The 15,536-nt window shown below is 42.2% G+C and overlaps 1 protein-coding gene across 1 annotated transcript in view; it reads left to right on the top strand.

The window, feature by feature from the left end:
• WDFY1 (WD repeat and FYVE domain containing 1) overlaps positions 1–15,536 on the top strand; it is a 70,038-nt gene that overhangs the window by 21,045 nt on the left and 33,457 nt on the right. The window contains exons 2-3 of the mRNA XM_001166904.6: positions 6,319–6,386; positions 11,990–12,063. Coding sequence (XP_001166904.1) covers positions 6,319–6,386; positions 11,990–12,063 — 142 coding nt within the window. The remainder of the gene's footprint in view (positions 1–6,318; positions 6,387–11,989; positions 12,064–15,536) is intronic.

The raw sequence follows: 15,536 nt of genomic DNA, 5'->3' as shown, positions 1-15,536 counted from the left end.
ATATGTATAACATAGTCATATATGGAGATACCTTTTCTCATCTGTTCCTGGAAGATATTGCAGCTATATGCAAGTCCTTGCTTCTCTAAAAGTGCAGAGGAGATAGATGGTAGAAGCCCTCCACAGGAATGGTAGCATGGAGAAGTTTGGAAAAGATTTATTAGGCTCTGAAAGCAATGACACATTTCCTTTCTAAGGATCTTTTGGAAAAATATCAGACTATTGTTTTAAAACAACTTAAAAATAGAGCTTGGAAAAGAATGAACACGTTTCTAAGGTTGTGGTTTTAAGGAAAGATTTCTTTTCCCCAGATTGATGTGGTCCTGGAATATAAAAGAAAATCCAGCCATTAGAAAAATGGGCAGAATAAGCAGCAGGAAAAACATAAGATGAGTTTATGTGGGTGTAAAATTGTCAAAATATTAAAGGAAAACATAAGCTGTTTTATCTTAGTGGAGAGAGTGGTTTAGACATTCAATCTAGACAGAAAATATTGTGATTTATACAAAAAATAATACCATCTGATCTTGACACTTTAGTGATTAGACGGTTTATTTATTTATTTATTTTTTTGAGACGGAGTCTTGCTCTGTCGCCCAGGCTGGAGTGCAGTGGCGCGATCTCGGCTCACTGCAAGCTCCGCCTCCCAGGTTCATGCCATTCTCCTGCCTCAGCCTCCCGAGTAGCTGGGACTACAGGTGCCCGCCACCACGCCTGGCTAATTTTTTGTATTTTTAGTAGAGACAGGGTTTCACCATGTTAGCCAGGATGGTCTCGATCTCCTGACCTCATGATCCACCCGCCTCGGCCTCCCAAAGTGCTGGGATTACAGTTTATTAATATTATCCTAGACTTTGAAATAGTTTGCTCCTGTAAATATTACTAAACTATTATTATGTTGCTTTCAACTTACTGAATAGTAGATTTTACTTCCAATTTACTGGATAGTAATTTTTTAGTCTGGAATTTGTTGTATTTTAAATAAGTGGCCCAACTTAAAACTATTTTTACAACCATTTGGTAAATATTCTGGACATAATACAAAATACATTCGTATATTACTCATAGAAATGAGCATCTCTGTTTAATAGGTTCTTGGGGTACAATAGTGTTAAGGGTTAAACTTTGGTTTGATTTAGTCTTGGAAGAGGAAGGGTCTGGTTTGAAAAGAGATGGAAGGGAATGCCAGATGAAGGTGTAAAGACAAAGGTAGCGCCAACCATCCAGGCCAGTTGCCTCATTTGGAACCTGATTCCCAGACAAGGAGGGCCTTCTCTCAGCTGGGATGTGACCGACAGTTTTCAAACAAAAAGCCTAAGAGATCGTGGAAGTCTTGACAATTTCCTAGTTTATTAGATGGGTCCCAGCATAGGTCCAATTTGTGCCAACCAAACTATATGCTGATGTTTGTCTTCCAAAGGAAGTAATACTGTGTTCAAAATGCTGGAGTCTAAGTAGGTTCGATTTTGACTTTGGGCTAGTTTAAGTATTCTAAAGCTGTATGAAATTAACATTAGACTTTTCCAGGTTAAATACTTGGTTGGAAGAGACAACCTTTAAGATTTTCTCCTCCCAGCAGAGTTCTCTGATTTCTGAATTGTGCCCTTCTTTCCATGAGCACTGAGCAAGAGCACATGCCACTAGATCCTTTGAGCCACCTACACATTCATGACCTAAGATTGCTGGAATTGATTTGAAGAGTTTTAGAACATGTCAGCATTCTGTTCTTCCTTTGACCTAAGAAACCCGAACACACAGGCAGCTGGCAGGTTTACTTTGTGATTGTACGAATGAAGCCTGTGAGTGTGAAGTGCTGCTGCATGAATCCTTGATCTCCAGGTGCCTTGGCCTTTGTCACTGTGTGTTTGGAGGTCGAGGAGAATCCTTGAACAGAGTTAATGCTTAGCAGGAAGTTGGCCTCTTGTTTATTTCAATGGTTTTGGCTTCATCCCCTATGTCGGAATGTATCCATAAACATTCTGATTTAAGTAATATGGAATATAGTCAACCCACTGCAATAATATATTGGCTGTTCATGTTTAAGGATCATCATTGGATAGAAGCATCCACTGATTCTTTTAGATGAAGAAGTTATGCTGAAATGGCATCCATCCTGTGATCTGCTCAGAAAACACTGTCTGGAGAGAAGAGTTCTTGGTAGGGTGGGGAGGAAGGTGGATTTAGGGCATAACCTGAGCTGGACGTATTCAGGGAACGTGAGGATGACAGCTCACTGGGATGCAGGCTCTGGGATGGGGAGTCATAGGCGCTAAGGTTGTCAGTTGAATCTGGATTTGAGATAACCACTGGTGGGTTCTGAGCATAGGGGCACTGTAATCCAGGCGGCTCCTTGGGAGAGGTAGCTGGGGGTCAGCACACTGGAGGTGGAGCAGAGGGAGGCAAGAGTCCACTACTCCTGTGAGAGCAGGCCTACTGCTGTGTGAAAGATGGGACCTAGACTGTGGTAGTCACGCTGAGGATGACAAATGAGGATGGCAAACGTGATATATGGGAATTATCGTTTAATTCTTAAAAAACAAACAGCGACACCATTAACACACCCAAAGGAATGAGCAACAGCCAGGTGTGGTGGTACACGTCTGTAGTCCCAGCTGCTCAGGAGGCTGAGGTGGGAGGATCACTTGAGCCCAGGAGTTCGAGGCTTCAGCGAGCTATGATCACACCACTGCACTCCACCCTGGGTGACGGAGCGAAACCCTGTCAAAAAAAAAAAAAATCTTTAAAATATCCTCAAATATCTATACATATCTTTTAGTTTGAATTAGGATTTAAGTAAGTCTACCTATTTTAATTGCTGGATAGACCTCTAAAATCTCTTTAATCATAGGTTTGTTCTTCCTCTCTATTTTTTTTTCCCTTGCAAATTATTTGTAGAAGAAAGTGAGTCATTTCTCTATGGAGTTTCCTGCAGTCTTGACTTTGCTGAATGGTGCTCAGTATGTTCCCATGTCCTCTGTATTTCCTATCAATTGGTTGGTGGATCTAAAGGATTATCCAGTTGTGTTAGCCCTAAGGCTTGTTTCTATCCAGTTCACATACAGAATAGCATTAATCTCACTGTGGTGCTAGGTCATCTTATTTGTTTGGATAAATAAAGACCAACTACTAGTTTTACTTTTAATCATATATAATAGTGTGTACAGATCTTAGGTAGAGTTGGACAGGTTCTAACAAATACATATATCCATGGTTACCAACACCCGGAGCCTTGATGTTCCCCTAGAAAGTTTTCTCTCTTCTGATTGCATTCAGTCCTCCTCTTACCCCAGAAGCAACCACTATTCTGATTGTCCCTCTGGTCTCTGATCAGTTTGACTTGTATTTTTTGTTGTTGTTTTACATCAGTGATTTTAATAAAGAAAAACAGACTTCTGAGGGAAGGTAACCAGGCCCACTGGTCCGCAGTCCTGTAAACAAAGCGATGTGATGCTTAGCTGAAGGTGAGGATAGCCACTGTCGAGAGTACCTTGTCTTCCGTACGGTTCAGCCATTCTCTGTTTTAAGCAAAGATAAGCCTTGCCCATCTTTTTCCCTTGAGGAGGGATGCATCCACTGAGGCAAGGGCCAAACTCCATTTTTCACGAGATGGTTTTACTTTGAGCTCCATTTTCTCCTCAGGATCGTGCACCAGCCATGCCTGGTGAGACTTTGTTTTATTGCAAGGTTTCCTGCAAGGTTTCCCACAGCTGGCGTGTTCACACACAACAGGGCACTCTTACTCCTGAAAGGAGACTGTGGCTCTGGAGGTTACATACAGCTGTGCAGGTTCCACCCTGTTCTTCTCTTGGGCAGCAACCCGTGTCCCTTTCTTGGATATGTTTTCATGTGCTGCTGAAAATCATCTTTCCATGTAAATATTTTCTGGCATACTGCACGTTATTAATATTTCCTTCTTAGGAGTTTCTCTCACGTTTCAGAAGTTCTATGTTTTGGCCACCAGGGAACATCCCTTTGCTATATACTGTGCAGCCCTCATGGGCCTGGCCGCGTGGGCCCAGCCTGCTGGGTGCAGTGGGTGCTTCCTGATCCCCCCGGGCACACTTGAGCAGCGGGTCACTGCTGTGCTGGCCCTGGTGGATGTCCAGCTGCTGATGCTTCTTAAAGATCTTCTGACAGCCTTCAAATCGCATACCTGTTGTCTTTGTGCATTTTCATGTTTGCGTTGAAAATATTTCTTCAAGTTTGATTTTGTGTTGAATTTGTACTTATAGCCACCAGCTGCACAGCTTTCCTCCAGTGTGAATGAGGACGCGGGGACTCAGGTGGGAGTCCCTGACGAAGGTCTTTTCATGCCCTTCATTGCCACAAACAAATGGTTTCTGCCTTGTGCTTGCATGGGTCTGGCTTGCAGGCCTTGTGGTAATTGGCACTGCGTCGAGGAGAGTGGATGAACCTCCTGGGAAGTGCTATGGTCAGGGTGTGTGAGGGTCTCCCTGGTCTCAAGGGTCAGGGAGGACACTGCCTCCAGGACACTCTGCCTATGCATCCCACCACCCAGTTTTACTTGTCTTGGCCTCAAAACTGGAAACATATGGTATCAATATTTAGGCTTCATGTATTTTAGGTTAAGGGTGTAAGGATTTATTCAGCTCCTACTTATGCCAGAATCTACATTGCCGTTAGAAATACAAAAATGGGTCAGGTGTGGTGGCTCATGCCTCTAATACAGCACCTTGGGGTCCTGAGGTGGGAGGATTGCTTGAGCTTGGGAAGTCAAGGCTGCTATGAGCCGTGATTGCACCACTGCACTCCAGCCTGGGCCACAGAGCAAGACTGCATCTTAAAAAATAATAAATAAGGGCCGAGTGTGATGATTCACACCTGTAATCCCAGCACTTTGGAAGGCCAAGGCAGGCGGATCACTTGAGGTCAGGAGTTAGTGACCAGCCTGGCCAACATAATGAAACCCCATCTCTACTAAAAATACAAAAATTAGCTGGGTGTGGTGGCGTGCACCTGTAATCCCAGGTACTTGAGAGGCTGAGGCAGGAGAATCCCTTGAACCCGGGAGGTGGCGGTTGCAGTGAGCCGAGATCGTGCCACTGCACTCCAACCTGGGTGACAGAGTGAGACACTGTCTCATAAATAAATAATGAATGAGAAACATAAAAGTGATTGTCACCGAGTTGGCAGTGGGGACAATAAGGTGGTTATGAGTAACTACAGAGGCAGAGCAGGGCGATCACCTGTGGAATCCCCAGTGTCCTAGGGATGCAGGAGATGGAGAGGCCTGGCACCCAGAGGCCCTGAGAGTGCAGGAGCAGGAACTGCAGGGCTCCCATTGTTTCTCTGAGGTCATAAACCTGAATATTAAACTTTGGCTATTTTGGTCGTTTGTCATTTTCCTGCGTGCGCACAGGATTTCCTCATCGCCCTGTGCATGTTCCGATGAAAGAGGGCCCCAGAGATGTGGAGTGGAATGATTTCCTCTGGGGAGCAGAAGGCAGAATTGCCATGCCCAAGCCCGAGCCTGCTGTGTGCTCCTGGTGTGCGTGGCGCCCCTCTCCATGCCACTCCTCCATGAGCCTCTTCCCACTCACAGCCACCGCCTTCCTCTCGGCCCAGACGGTCAACCACCAAGTGCACATAATTTGTTTTTACCTGGAAAAGCAGTTAACAGTTCTGTTTTCTTTCTATGTCATTTTGTAATGAACATTTGTTTTTCTTTTTTTTTTTTGAGACAGAGTCTCACTCTGTAGCCCAGGCTGGAGTGCAGTGGCGCGATCTCAGCTCACTGTAAGCTCTGCTTCCCGGGTTCATGCCATTCTTCTGCCTCAGGCTCCTGAGTAGCTGGGACTACAGGTGCCCGCCACCATGCCTGGCTAAATGTTTTTTGTATTTTTAGTAGAGACGGGGTTTCACCATGTTAGCCAAGATGGTCTCGATCTCCTGACCTCGTGATCCGCCTGCCTCGGCCTCCCAATGTGCTGGGATTATAGGCATGAGACACCGCGCCTGGCCGAACATTTTCATATTATTGAAATGATTTGAAATCCTGACTCCTAGGTACTGCATAACTTACCTTATATCATCATACTTTATGTGACTATATATAGTATGTATATGTATATGGTGTGCATATACGATATGCTATATATGTATCTGTATATAATATATATGTTATATACTATATATGTATGTGTACATGTATGTATATATTTGTCCAGTTTGTCCAGTTGGTTTTATAAGGTCAGTTAGGAAATAGTGTTAAACAAATTTTAAAAATTAAGTTCTCATGGAACACAAAAGATAAAATTACTAAAAACTACTCTATTTTTTCTTTTCTTTTCTCCACAGAACCATCCGGGTATGGCTGAAAAGAGACAGTGGTCAATACTGGCCCAGCATTTACCACACAATGGCCGGTAAGTAGCTGAACTGTTCCATTTGAGAGAAATGTCTCTAATGTTTTTGATGATTTAAATTTCAAAATGTCGGCTGAGCATGGTGGCTCACACCTGTAATCCCAGCACTTTGAGAGGCCAAGGCGGGTAGATCACCTGGGGTCAGGAGTTTGAGACCAGACTGACCAACATGGTGAAAGCCCGTCTCTACTAAAAATACAAAATTAGCTGGGCGTGGTGGTGTGCACCTGTAATCCCAGCTACTTGGGAGGCTGAGGCAGGAGAATCACTTAAATCTGGAGTTGGAGGTTGCAGTGGGTCAAGGTTGCTCCACCGCACTCCAGCCTGGGCGACAGAGCGAGACTCCATCTCAAAAAAAAAAATAAATAAGTTTCAAAATGTCTGATTAAATATTGCTGCTAGATTTCAAAATGAGTTTCTTAGTTGCCTAATACCTCTGACAGGCTGTAATAAACTGCAGGAAAAGTCCTTTTCTTTTGCAAAGGAAGTTGAGTCTCTGGCTTAACTGAAGCAGACTTGAGCAAAACTGAAAAAAAAATAGGAAAATGAACATGTTCTCCTCAGTTTTTCTTTGTCTTAATTTGGCCAACTTACATTAGTAGTAACTTTGTCCTTTATGGTAGCCGATATCAACACTAAAAAAGGACTGTGCCCTCCGTAGCGTCATGACTACCTTTGCCCAACCTTTTCACCAACCTCTGGACCTATTGAGAGACATGGTCCAAGGTACAACACATTCTAAATAGACAATTTTCTCAGCAGTCAGGTATGTTCTATAAATAAATCTGGACGATGAATCTTCTGCTTTGAGACTTTAAAGCAGCCCTGGAGGCCGGGCTTGGTGGCTCATGCCCGTAATCCCAGCACTTTGGGAGGCCAAGGCGGGCGGATCACCTGAGGTTGGGAGTTCGAGACCAGCCTGGCCAACATGATGAAACCCCATCTCTACTAAAAATACAAAATTAGCCGGGCATGGTGGCACATGCCTGTAATCCCAGCTACTCAAGAGGCTGAGGTAGGAGAATCGCTTCAATCCAGGAGGCAGAGGTTGTGGTGAGCTGAAATCACACCACTGCACTCCAGCCTGGGCAACAAGAGCGAAACTCCGTATCAAAAAAAAAAAAAGCAGCCCTGGGATATACCAACATAAGATGACACATAAACTTTAGCCCTTCATGTGAATCTAAGCAGCGTCACCATCCTTGTCTCCCACTTCCTTTCTTCAACCTTTCCTGAAAAGAAAGCCCTGTAGAGAATGCCTGGATGTCATCAAAGTTCAAATGGGGAGTCAACTCCGTTATGCCAAGTAGCCAGACAGGAAGCCTCTGTAGCTGCTAATTTCCTTGAGGTTTCGTCCTTAATCAGTGATTTTCTTCAGTTAAGGGTTTTAATACACAGAGGACACCCCCCTAAGAAAAGAAAAAAGGCTTTAGTGCATGCGTGATGATTTGTTACTGAAGACCATTATCAAGTTTTCCAAAGAAGAGCTCTTGACAGTGGTTGCAGATGCTGCTGATGCTGTCCACTGCTTTCTTAAGAGGTATTCCAGGGCTGTGGAGTTTGTTATAAAGACAGAGCAGCCAGTTATTCAGCAAACTGCATCTCATCAGCTTGAGTCATCCTTTCAGGCACCTCTCTCCTCTGGTAGCACTTTCTCCTTTATACATATTTCATTGTGCATGCAGCATTTAGATTCTGTAATAATTTTCACAAAAAGTTAGTAGTTTATTAGGATTTTTTATTTTTCTGCCTTCTACCAACAGCCTGGGCAGGCTGGCCAGCTTCTCTGTCTTGGTAGTCATTCAGTGAAATTGAGAGAGACCTTTTGGAACCCAGGTATAAAGATAACTCTTATGAAAGGAAGAGTGAAGGCTTATAATACATAAGACATTTGAAGACTTCTTGAAAACCTGATCATAATTTATTGTGCCAAGCAGTGGCATCTCTTCTGTTACCCATGTCTGCATGTACTGTGGATGCGTAACCTTGGTTCTCACACTAAATTCTCACCTTGAGATATGAAGTAACTAATGTCTTAGTGAAGGTGCTTATGGAGCCTGTCTGATAAATTTACTTTGGAAATTTTGGCAGCAGGGCAGAGATAGGTGGGACATCCTGGGTCTCTGAGCCCACCTATTACCCAACCCACCCCAGTCTCCCAAAAAGACTTCTGTTAGGCTAACTCCTTTCTTTCTAGTGGCCCAGAGATAGATCTGAGAGCTGGAAGTAGCAACAGCCTGAGGAACGCATATCAGTGCTGGGAAATGTTTTGTCATCATTGGGGAAAATTTTGTTAATACTATGGCTCTTATGCTTCCCACTCTTCCCTTCCTCCATCATTAGCATTTTGGTCATAGCTCAATCTCTCTGAGTCCTTAACCTTGAAGTTCATGCTCATTAGAATAGAGATAGAGACTAGAGGGATTTTGTCCCATATTTAGTTCAGTTACTCCTTGACTTGCATTTCCCCCAAATAGTACAACTTTGTAATTAATTTCTCTCCCAGGACACCAAAACCTAGCAGTAGAAATGTGTGTGTTCTCTTGGCTGTTAGATCTCGGGCAAGTGGCAGTGGATCTCTCTGTCTTCAGCCTTTTCTAACTTGGCTTAACTGTCCCCTCCTGAAGGAGCTTCTAGCTCAAGAAGGAGGAACTTGAAAGAACAGACACAGCTTCGCAGTGGGTAGTCGACACCTACATGTTTGTATCTGCACATGTTCAGTGTGTTACTTCTAGATGCTTCTTTATTGCTTCTATTTGGACCTGTATCTGCTGATAAAACTGCAGGTACACCACAAGAAGAAAACAGAGTGAATGCATTGTGAGAAGTAACTGCATGTCTGTTTTAGAATGACTTTTTATTTCAAAATTAAATTTAGGATACAAAAAGAAGGATGCCATGTTAGTTCTAAAAGCTATCCGCAGATTATCCAATTTAGGATGTCTTAGTGGTTATATCCACCAATTTAAACTTTTTCCTGTGACTTGACAGAGTGATCAATAAGCCAAGCCTTAGTATATTGCTATATGCAGTCCAATTGTGTTCTATAACATTACCTCACATAAAAAAAAAAAAACTTTCAGAATCTGCTTTAGCTGAAGAAAAATGGTAACTCTTGGCTTCTATCTTTACTGTGTACTTCATGCCTTTTTTTGGTAATATAATTTTATGAAACCATCACAACAGCTATGCAAGGCAGATAATATTTTTACCATTTTGTGAATAAGCAAGCTGAGGTTAGAAGGGTTGATTGCTTGTCATTGGAATTCCAATCCATGCTCATCTATGACTCCAAACCTATGCTTCTCACCACAGTGATGGGTAGGTCTACAAACTTTTTATGCAAAGGGCCAGACAGTAAACATTTGGACTATGTGGGCCAATCTCTGTGGCACTTACTCAATTCTGCCTTCCTATCATGCAAGGAGTCATAAACAAGACATAAATATTGCATGTGAGCAATCATAAGTTATATATAAATGTAGCATGCAAGCAATCATAAATGAAAGGGTTTATGTTCCAAAGGAAAAAAAAACTATTTATTAACAAAATATGCAGTCAGCTGAATTTGGCCTTCTGGCGTGATCCAAAGTTTTAAACATTTGATTTTGGACTGCAGTGATGGCTTTTTAAAAGTTCATTGACTTGGCTGGGCACGGTGGCTCATGCCTGTATTCCCAGCACTTTGGGAAGCCGAGGCAGGCTGATCATTTGAGGTCAGGAGTTCGAGACTGGCCTGGCCAACATGGTGAAACCCTGTCTATACTAAAAATACAAGAATTAGCCTGGTGTGGTGGTGGGTGCCTGTAATCCTAGCTACTCAGGAGGCTGAGACAGGAGAATCGCTTGAACCCAAGTGGCGGAGGTTGCAGTGAGCTGAGATTGCGCCACTGCACTCCAGCCTGGGTGACAGCAAGACACCATCTCAAAAAAAAAAAAAAAAAGCTAACTGATTTGAAAGATGATTCCTATTTTGCTTTATATCCAACCCCTCACCTTCTACATTAAATTTATATTGCTTATCTCAGTTAGAAACCTCCTTTCTAGGGAGAGAGCCAGGATATTACTATATAATACAAAACAAACTAAGGAAGCCTTTTTTTTCTTTTTGAAATGTTATAGTTGCCTAGCTTCATAAAATTACCCAGCACTTTGTAATTTTTACACAAAAGAGGGATTTTACATATTTATGTTGTTTGTTATAGGGTTGGGCATTAAAAAAATTGAAAAGAAGCTTAAAACTAATGCATTTAGTGCCAGCTAGAAAGCAAGCAAAAATGATGACAGTGAATCTCTGAACGCATCAAAGCATGATTTGATTTGTCAAAGATAAGTGTATGCATGGTTTATTAAAGAACATTTTGATTGTATAAAGATATGTATATATATCTTTGTGGTCATAATACTTGATCGTTCTTTTAATCTCAAACATCACTGTGTCAGATAAGGGTATACAGGCTCATAGTCAATTCTAATTGTTTTGTGCACAATTTCAGTACGTACCTTTCAGAGCCAACTACATAGTTCTTGGATGCAACTGAAACAGTCTCTATGGTCTGATCATGCAGTTAGCTATGTTTTTGCTTTGGGGTATGATCCAGTATTATAGTTTACTTCCTTCCTTTGGCGAGGATATCACCCTACTAGAGAGAGAGAACTTTATATTCAAATGGTGACTTCATTTAAAAGACGTTTTTTCTTTTATCTTTTTTTTTGAGATGGAGTTTCACTGTGTTGCCCAGGCTGATCTCAACTCCTGGCCTCAAGCAGTCCTCCTGCCTTGGCCTCCCAAAGTGCTGAGATTACAGGCATGAGCCACCCTACCCACCCGTCTTTTATGAGAAGTTTTATTCCAAAGTGAATTCAAATTTGTTTGTTTTGTTTTGTTTTTCCCTAGCATGCATTTCCTTGTTTTGGTTCTTCCATTGCTAATTAAAATTCCTTAGGCTGAAACAAACCCACATTTTTTTTTCCAAATGTTCCAATTTATAAATCACTTTAATTCTAATTTTTGGTAAAAGACAATTTAGAATTTCTCCTTTCTGAAACTCATTCTCTAGCCTGTGATTTCTGGAAGAGGGTAGGGTAGAACGTGGAAGGAGGACAAGGAAACCTGTCTGCACTTCACAACTCACATATGCCATATATCTGCACCTCACATATGCTCACTTATGCCATAGAATGGGAATTCTGGTGCTGGGAACCCATCTTTGCACAGCTACTCTTTGACATTTGGTGGGAAGGGTGGCAGGGGCGGGATGACCTCCTGAGCTTTTGGGCAGCAGGTCACACACTACAAGCACTGGTCCCCAAGGCTTGCCAGACTACAGGTAGTACTTTCAGTCAGATGAAGCTTCATGCTGGCTCGCTTCACCCAGCATTATAGAAATAACTGAGAAGATTTGTGAAATCAAGGTTTTAAACTAAGACAACAGAGAGAACTTTAATAACATTTTCAATTTACGTAATTTGTATAAAACGTTTTTACCCTCTTTCTGTGAACCTAAATTATATAGTTCTTATATAGTTCTTAATCAATCACTTTGAAGAACGACTTAAAGTGCTTAGCTTTGCTGGTAATGTGGTCTTTGTCTTTCTGGCAGCTCCTTGCTCTGCTATGGCTTACCATCATGACAGCAGACGGATATTTGTGGGCCAGGATAATGGAGCCGTAATGGTAGGTAGCTTTTAGAATGTGTTTATTGTATTCTTTATATTATATTCTTTATATTGACCTCCCATGTCCCATATTGGCCAGTTAACTTTGGATTAACAATGGATGCTCGATTGTTTGGCATGAAAAATGTTTAATTTAGGCCAAGCACGGTGGCTCACATCTGTAATCCCAGCACTTTAGGAGGCTGAGGCGGGCGGATCGCTTGAGCCCAGGAGTTTGAGACCAGCCTGGGTAACATAGTGAGACCTCATCTCTACGAAAAATCAAAAAAATTAGTTGGTAGTGGTGCATGCCTGTGGTCCCAGCTGCTTAGGAGACTGAGGTGGGAGGATGGCTTGAGCCCAGGAGGTCAAGGCTGAAGCTAGCTGAGATTGCACCACTGCACTTTCGCCTGGGCAGCAGAGGGAAACCATGTCTCAAAAAAAAAAAAAGTTTAATTCAGTATAGATATTAGGTCAAAAATGGATTAAATTAAATTATTGCTTAATTTTAAACTAGTTCCTTGGAGCTCAGAATGCTGTCATAATTGATAGCTGGGTGCTCGGGCTGACCCACAGATCATAGCCTTCATAGAGTGAATACGTCACCTATAGCAGCCCCCATCCCTTAGCCGTGATGGTGGAGAGCCTCTGTCACTCTGTGTGTGTGTGTGTGTGTGTGTGTGTGTGTGTGTGTGTGGTCATTCAGCTAGCAACTCACAGAACTCTTTAAGGCAATACTTCTCAAACTATCTTTGGCAAAGGACCTGATATTCAAGTTTCTAGTCTGTTATAGACTGGCATTTTTGTGCGTCAAATTGTATGCATATATTTATTTTTTCTTAATTGAAATATAACTTAAATAACATAATTATATTTACCATTTTAAAGTATATAATTGTGTGGTCTTGTAGCATATTCATAAGATTGTGCAACCATTACCACCATTCTCTAATTCCAGAATATTTTCATCACCCCTCCCTGCAAAAAAATCCCATACCCATTAGCAGTCACTCTCCATTGCCCCTTCCCCCAGCTCCTGGAAATCACTAATTTACTGAATCCAAGGATTTGCCTATTTTAGATACTTTATATAAGTAGACTCATACAATATGTGTGGCCTTTTATGTCTGTCTTTCACTTAACATAATGTTTTCAAGGTTCATGCCTGTTTGAATTAATTAATTATTTTTGCAGTGGAATAGCATTCTATACTGCACTTGGTTGATCCCTTTATTAGTTGATAGACATTTGGGTTGTTTTCACTTTTTGGCTATTATCAATAACGTTGCTATGAAAATTCATGTACATGTTTTTGCATGAACATATTTTTTTCTATTCTCTTGGGTATGTATACCTAGGAGTGGAATTGCTGGGTCATATGGTGACTATATTGAACTTTTAAGCAACTATGAAACTGTTTTCCATAGTGGCTGCACCATTTACATTCTCACCAGCAACACACAAGGTTTCCGGCTCTCCAAATCCTTGCTAACACTTGTTATTTTCTGCTTGTTTTGTTTTGCTTTGTTTTTGTTATGGTCATCCTGGGGGGTGTGAAATGGTACCAGATTGTGGTTTTGATTCGCGTTTTCCTAATGACTAGTGATGCTGAGGATCTTCTTAGGTACTTGTTGGTCATTTATATCTTCTTTGGAGAAATATCTGTTGAAGTCCTTTGCCCATTTTTAATAGAGTATTTTTTAATTGTTGAGTTGTAAGAGTTTTTTTCTGTATGTTAGATACTAGACCCTTATCAGATATATGATCTGCAAATATCTTCTCCTAAGAGCTGCCTTTTTACTTTTTTTTTTTTTTTTTAAGTTTGGTGAAGTCCAATTTATCTTTTTTGTTTTGGGCTACTTAAGCTTTAGATACCATATCTAAGAAACTATTGCCTAATCCAAGGTCATTTATATCTGTAAAGATAAGTGTAAATCAAGATTTACACCTGTATTTTCTTCTGAGAGTTTTATAGTTTAGCTTTACATTTAGATCTTTGATTTATTGTAAGTTAATTCCTATAGTGGTATCAGGGAGGGGTTCCACATTTATTCTTCTGTATGTGGACATCCAGTTATCCCAGCACCAATTGTTTAAAAGACTATTTTTTTTTCCCATTTAAGTTTTTTGGCATCTTTGTCACAGAGCCAGCCAGGCAGAGAGCCAGGGAAGAGTTTCCAGAAGTCAATGTTATAGTGGCTTGATGGTGCAGGGCTATATAGGGAGGGCACCCTAGGGCGATTGGAGAATTGGGCAGAGGCCGGGTCATGCAAGGTCTTGTAGGTCTGGGTAAAGCTTTAAATTTTATTGTAATTGCAGTGAGAAGCTGTTAAAGTGTTTTCAGCAGATGAATAGCATGATGTAATTTACATTTTTCGAAGATCCCCCTAGCTACTGGGTGGAGAACAGATTGAGGCACAGCCAGAATGGCGGTGGGAGAATCAGATTGTTTTAGCGGCCTGGGTGAAGGGACGGTGGCCATGAAGAAGGACAAGTGGATGGACTTGAGATAAGTCTTGGAGACATCTGAGATAAGTTGGCTGTGTAGAGGAGAGGAAGAGAAGTCGGATGACAGCCAGGTTTTTGGCTTGAGCAGCTGGGTAGGAAGTAGTATTGTTCACTGAGAAGGGTAAGGCTGGGTGGGGGAGGCAGTTGGAGGGAGAGGGGACAGTGAGAGCCAGCCTAGTTTAAGATACCAGTGAGCTTCCAACTGGCCATGTGAAGTTAGCACAGGATAAACAAAACGAGTCCCGGAGAGGTCTGGACAGAGGGCATCATCATCAGGTCATTTTTCAAGCCACAAGAATGACTGTGAGTAGCTGGGGAGGGAATGAAAGAAGTCAGGGCCCAGACCTGCTGCCTAAATAATGACAGTGTTTTGGAGTGGGGTCAAAGGGGAGGCCAGCCAGGGAGGAGGGGAAATGATGATCCTTGAGTGTGACTTTAAGGGGCCCAGACCACCTTATGTAAGCTGAATTTCCTGACCTTGCATAGTCACGCCAATCATTGAGGGAACTTACTAAAATACAGATTCCCCGGCTTTATGCCAGACCTAGAGCTTCAGAATCACTAGGGAGGGGCCTGGGGATCTGTGTAATAAGTAGCAAGTCCTCTAGATGAACCCTAGGGTCAAGTGCTTTAGGGAAACTACATGGTTTCGCTAAAACCTCTGAGGAGCAGGAGCAGGTTTCTGGTTTTTGTGAGCTCAGAAATTTGTAGCAGGCTTTGAAGGGACAAGGCTGAAAGTGCAGGTGCCAGTTAGGAGGCTGCCTCCGGACCCCAGTGTGAAATCATGAAATACTGGGGTGGTGATGGAGAAGAGGCTGTGGCCTCAAGAACTGTCTGGGAAGCAGGGCTGGGTGTGTGAATAAAGGTGCGTGTTGAAATAGGGAGCAGCTTTAAGATGACTTTCAGGTTTCTAGCCAGGAGTTAGCTGTCTTCAGAGACAGAAAAGATGATGATCTTTTTTGGGGAAAGGTGATGAGTTCAGTT

The sequence above is a fragment of the Pan troglodytes genome, chromosome 13, assembly GCF_028858775.2.
Source record: "Pan troglodytes isolate AG18354 chromosome 13, NHGRI_mPanTro3-v2.0_pri, whole genome shotgun sequence".
NCBI classification, from domain to species: Eukaryota; Metazoa; Chordata; class Mammalia; order Primates; family Hominidae; genus Pan; species Pan troglodytes.
The sequence above is the reverse complement of the archived record's forward strand: the minus strand, read 5'-3'. Positions and strand labels throughout refer to the sequence as shown.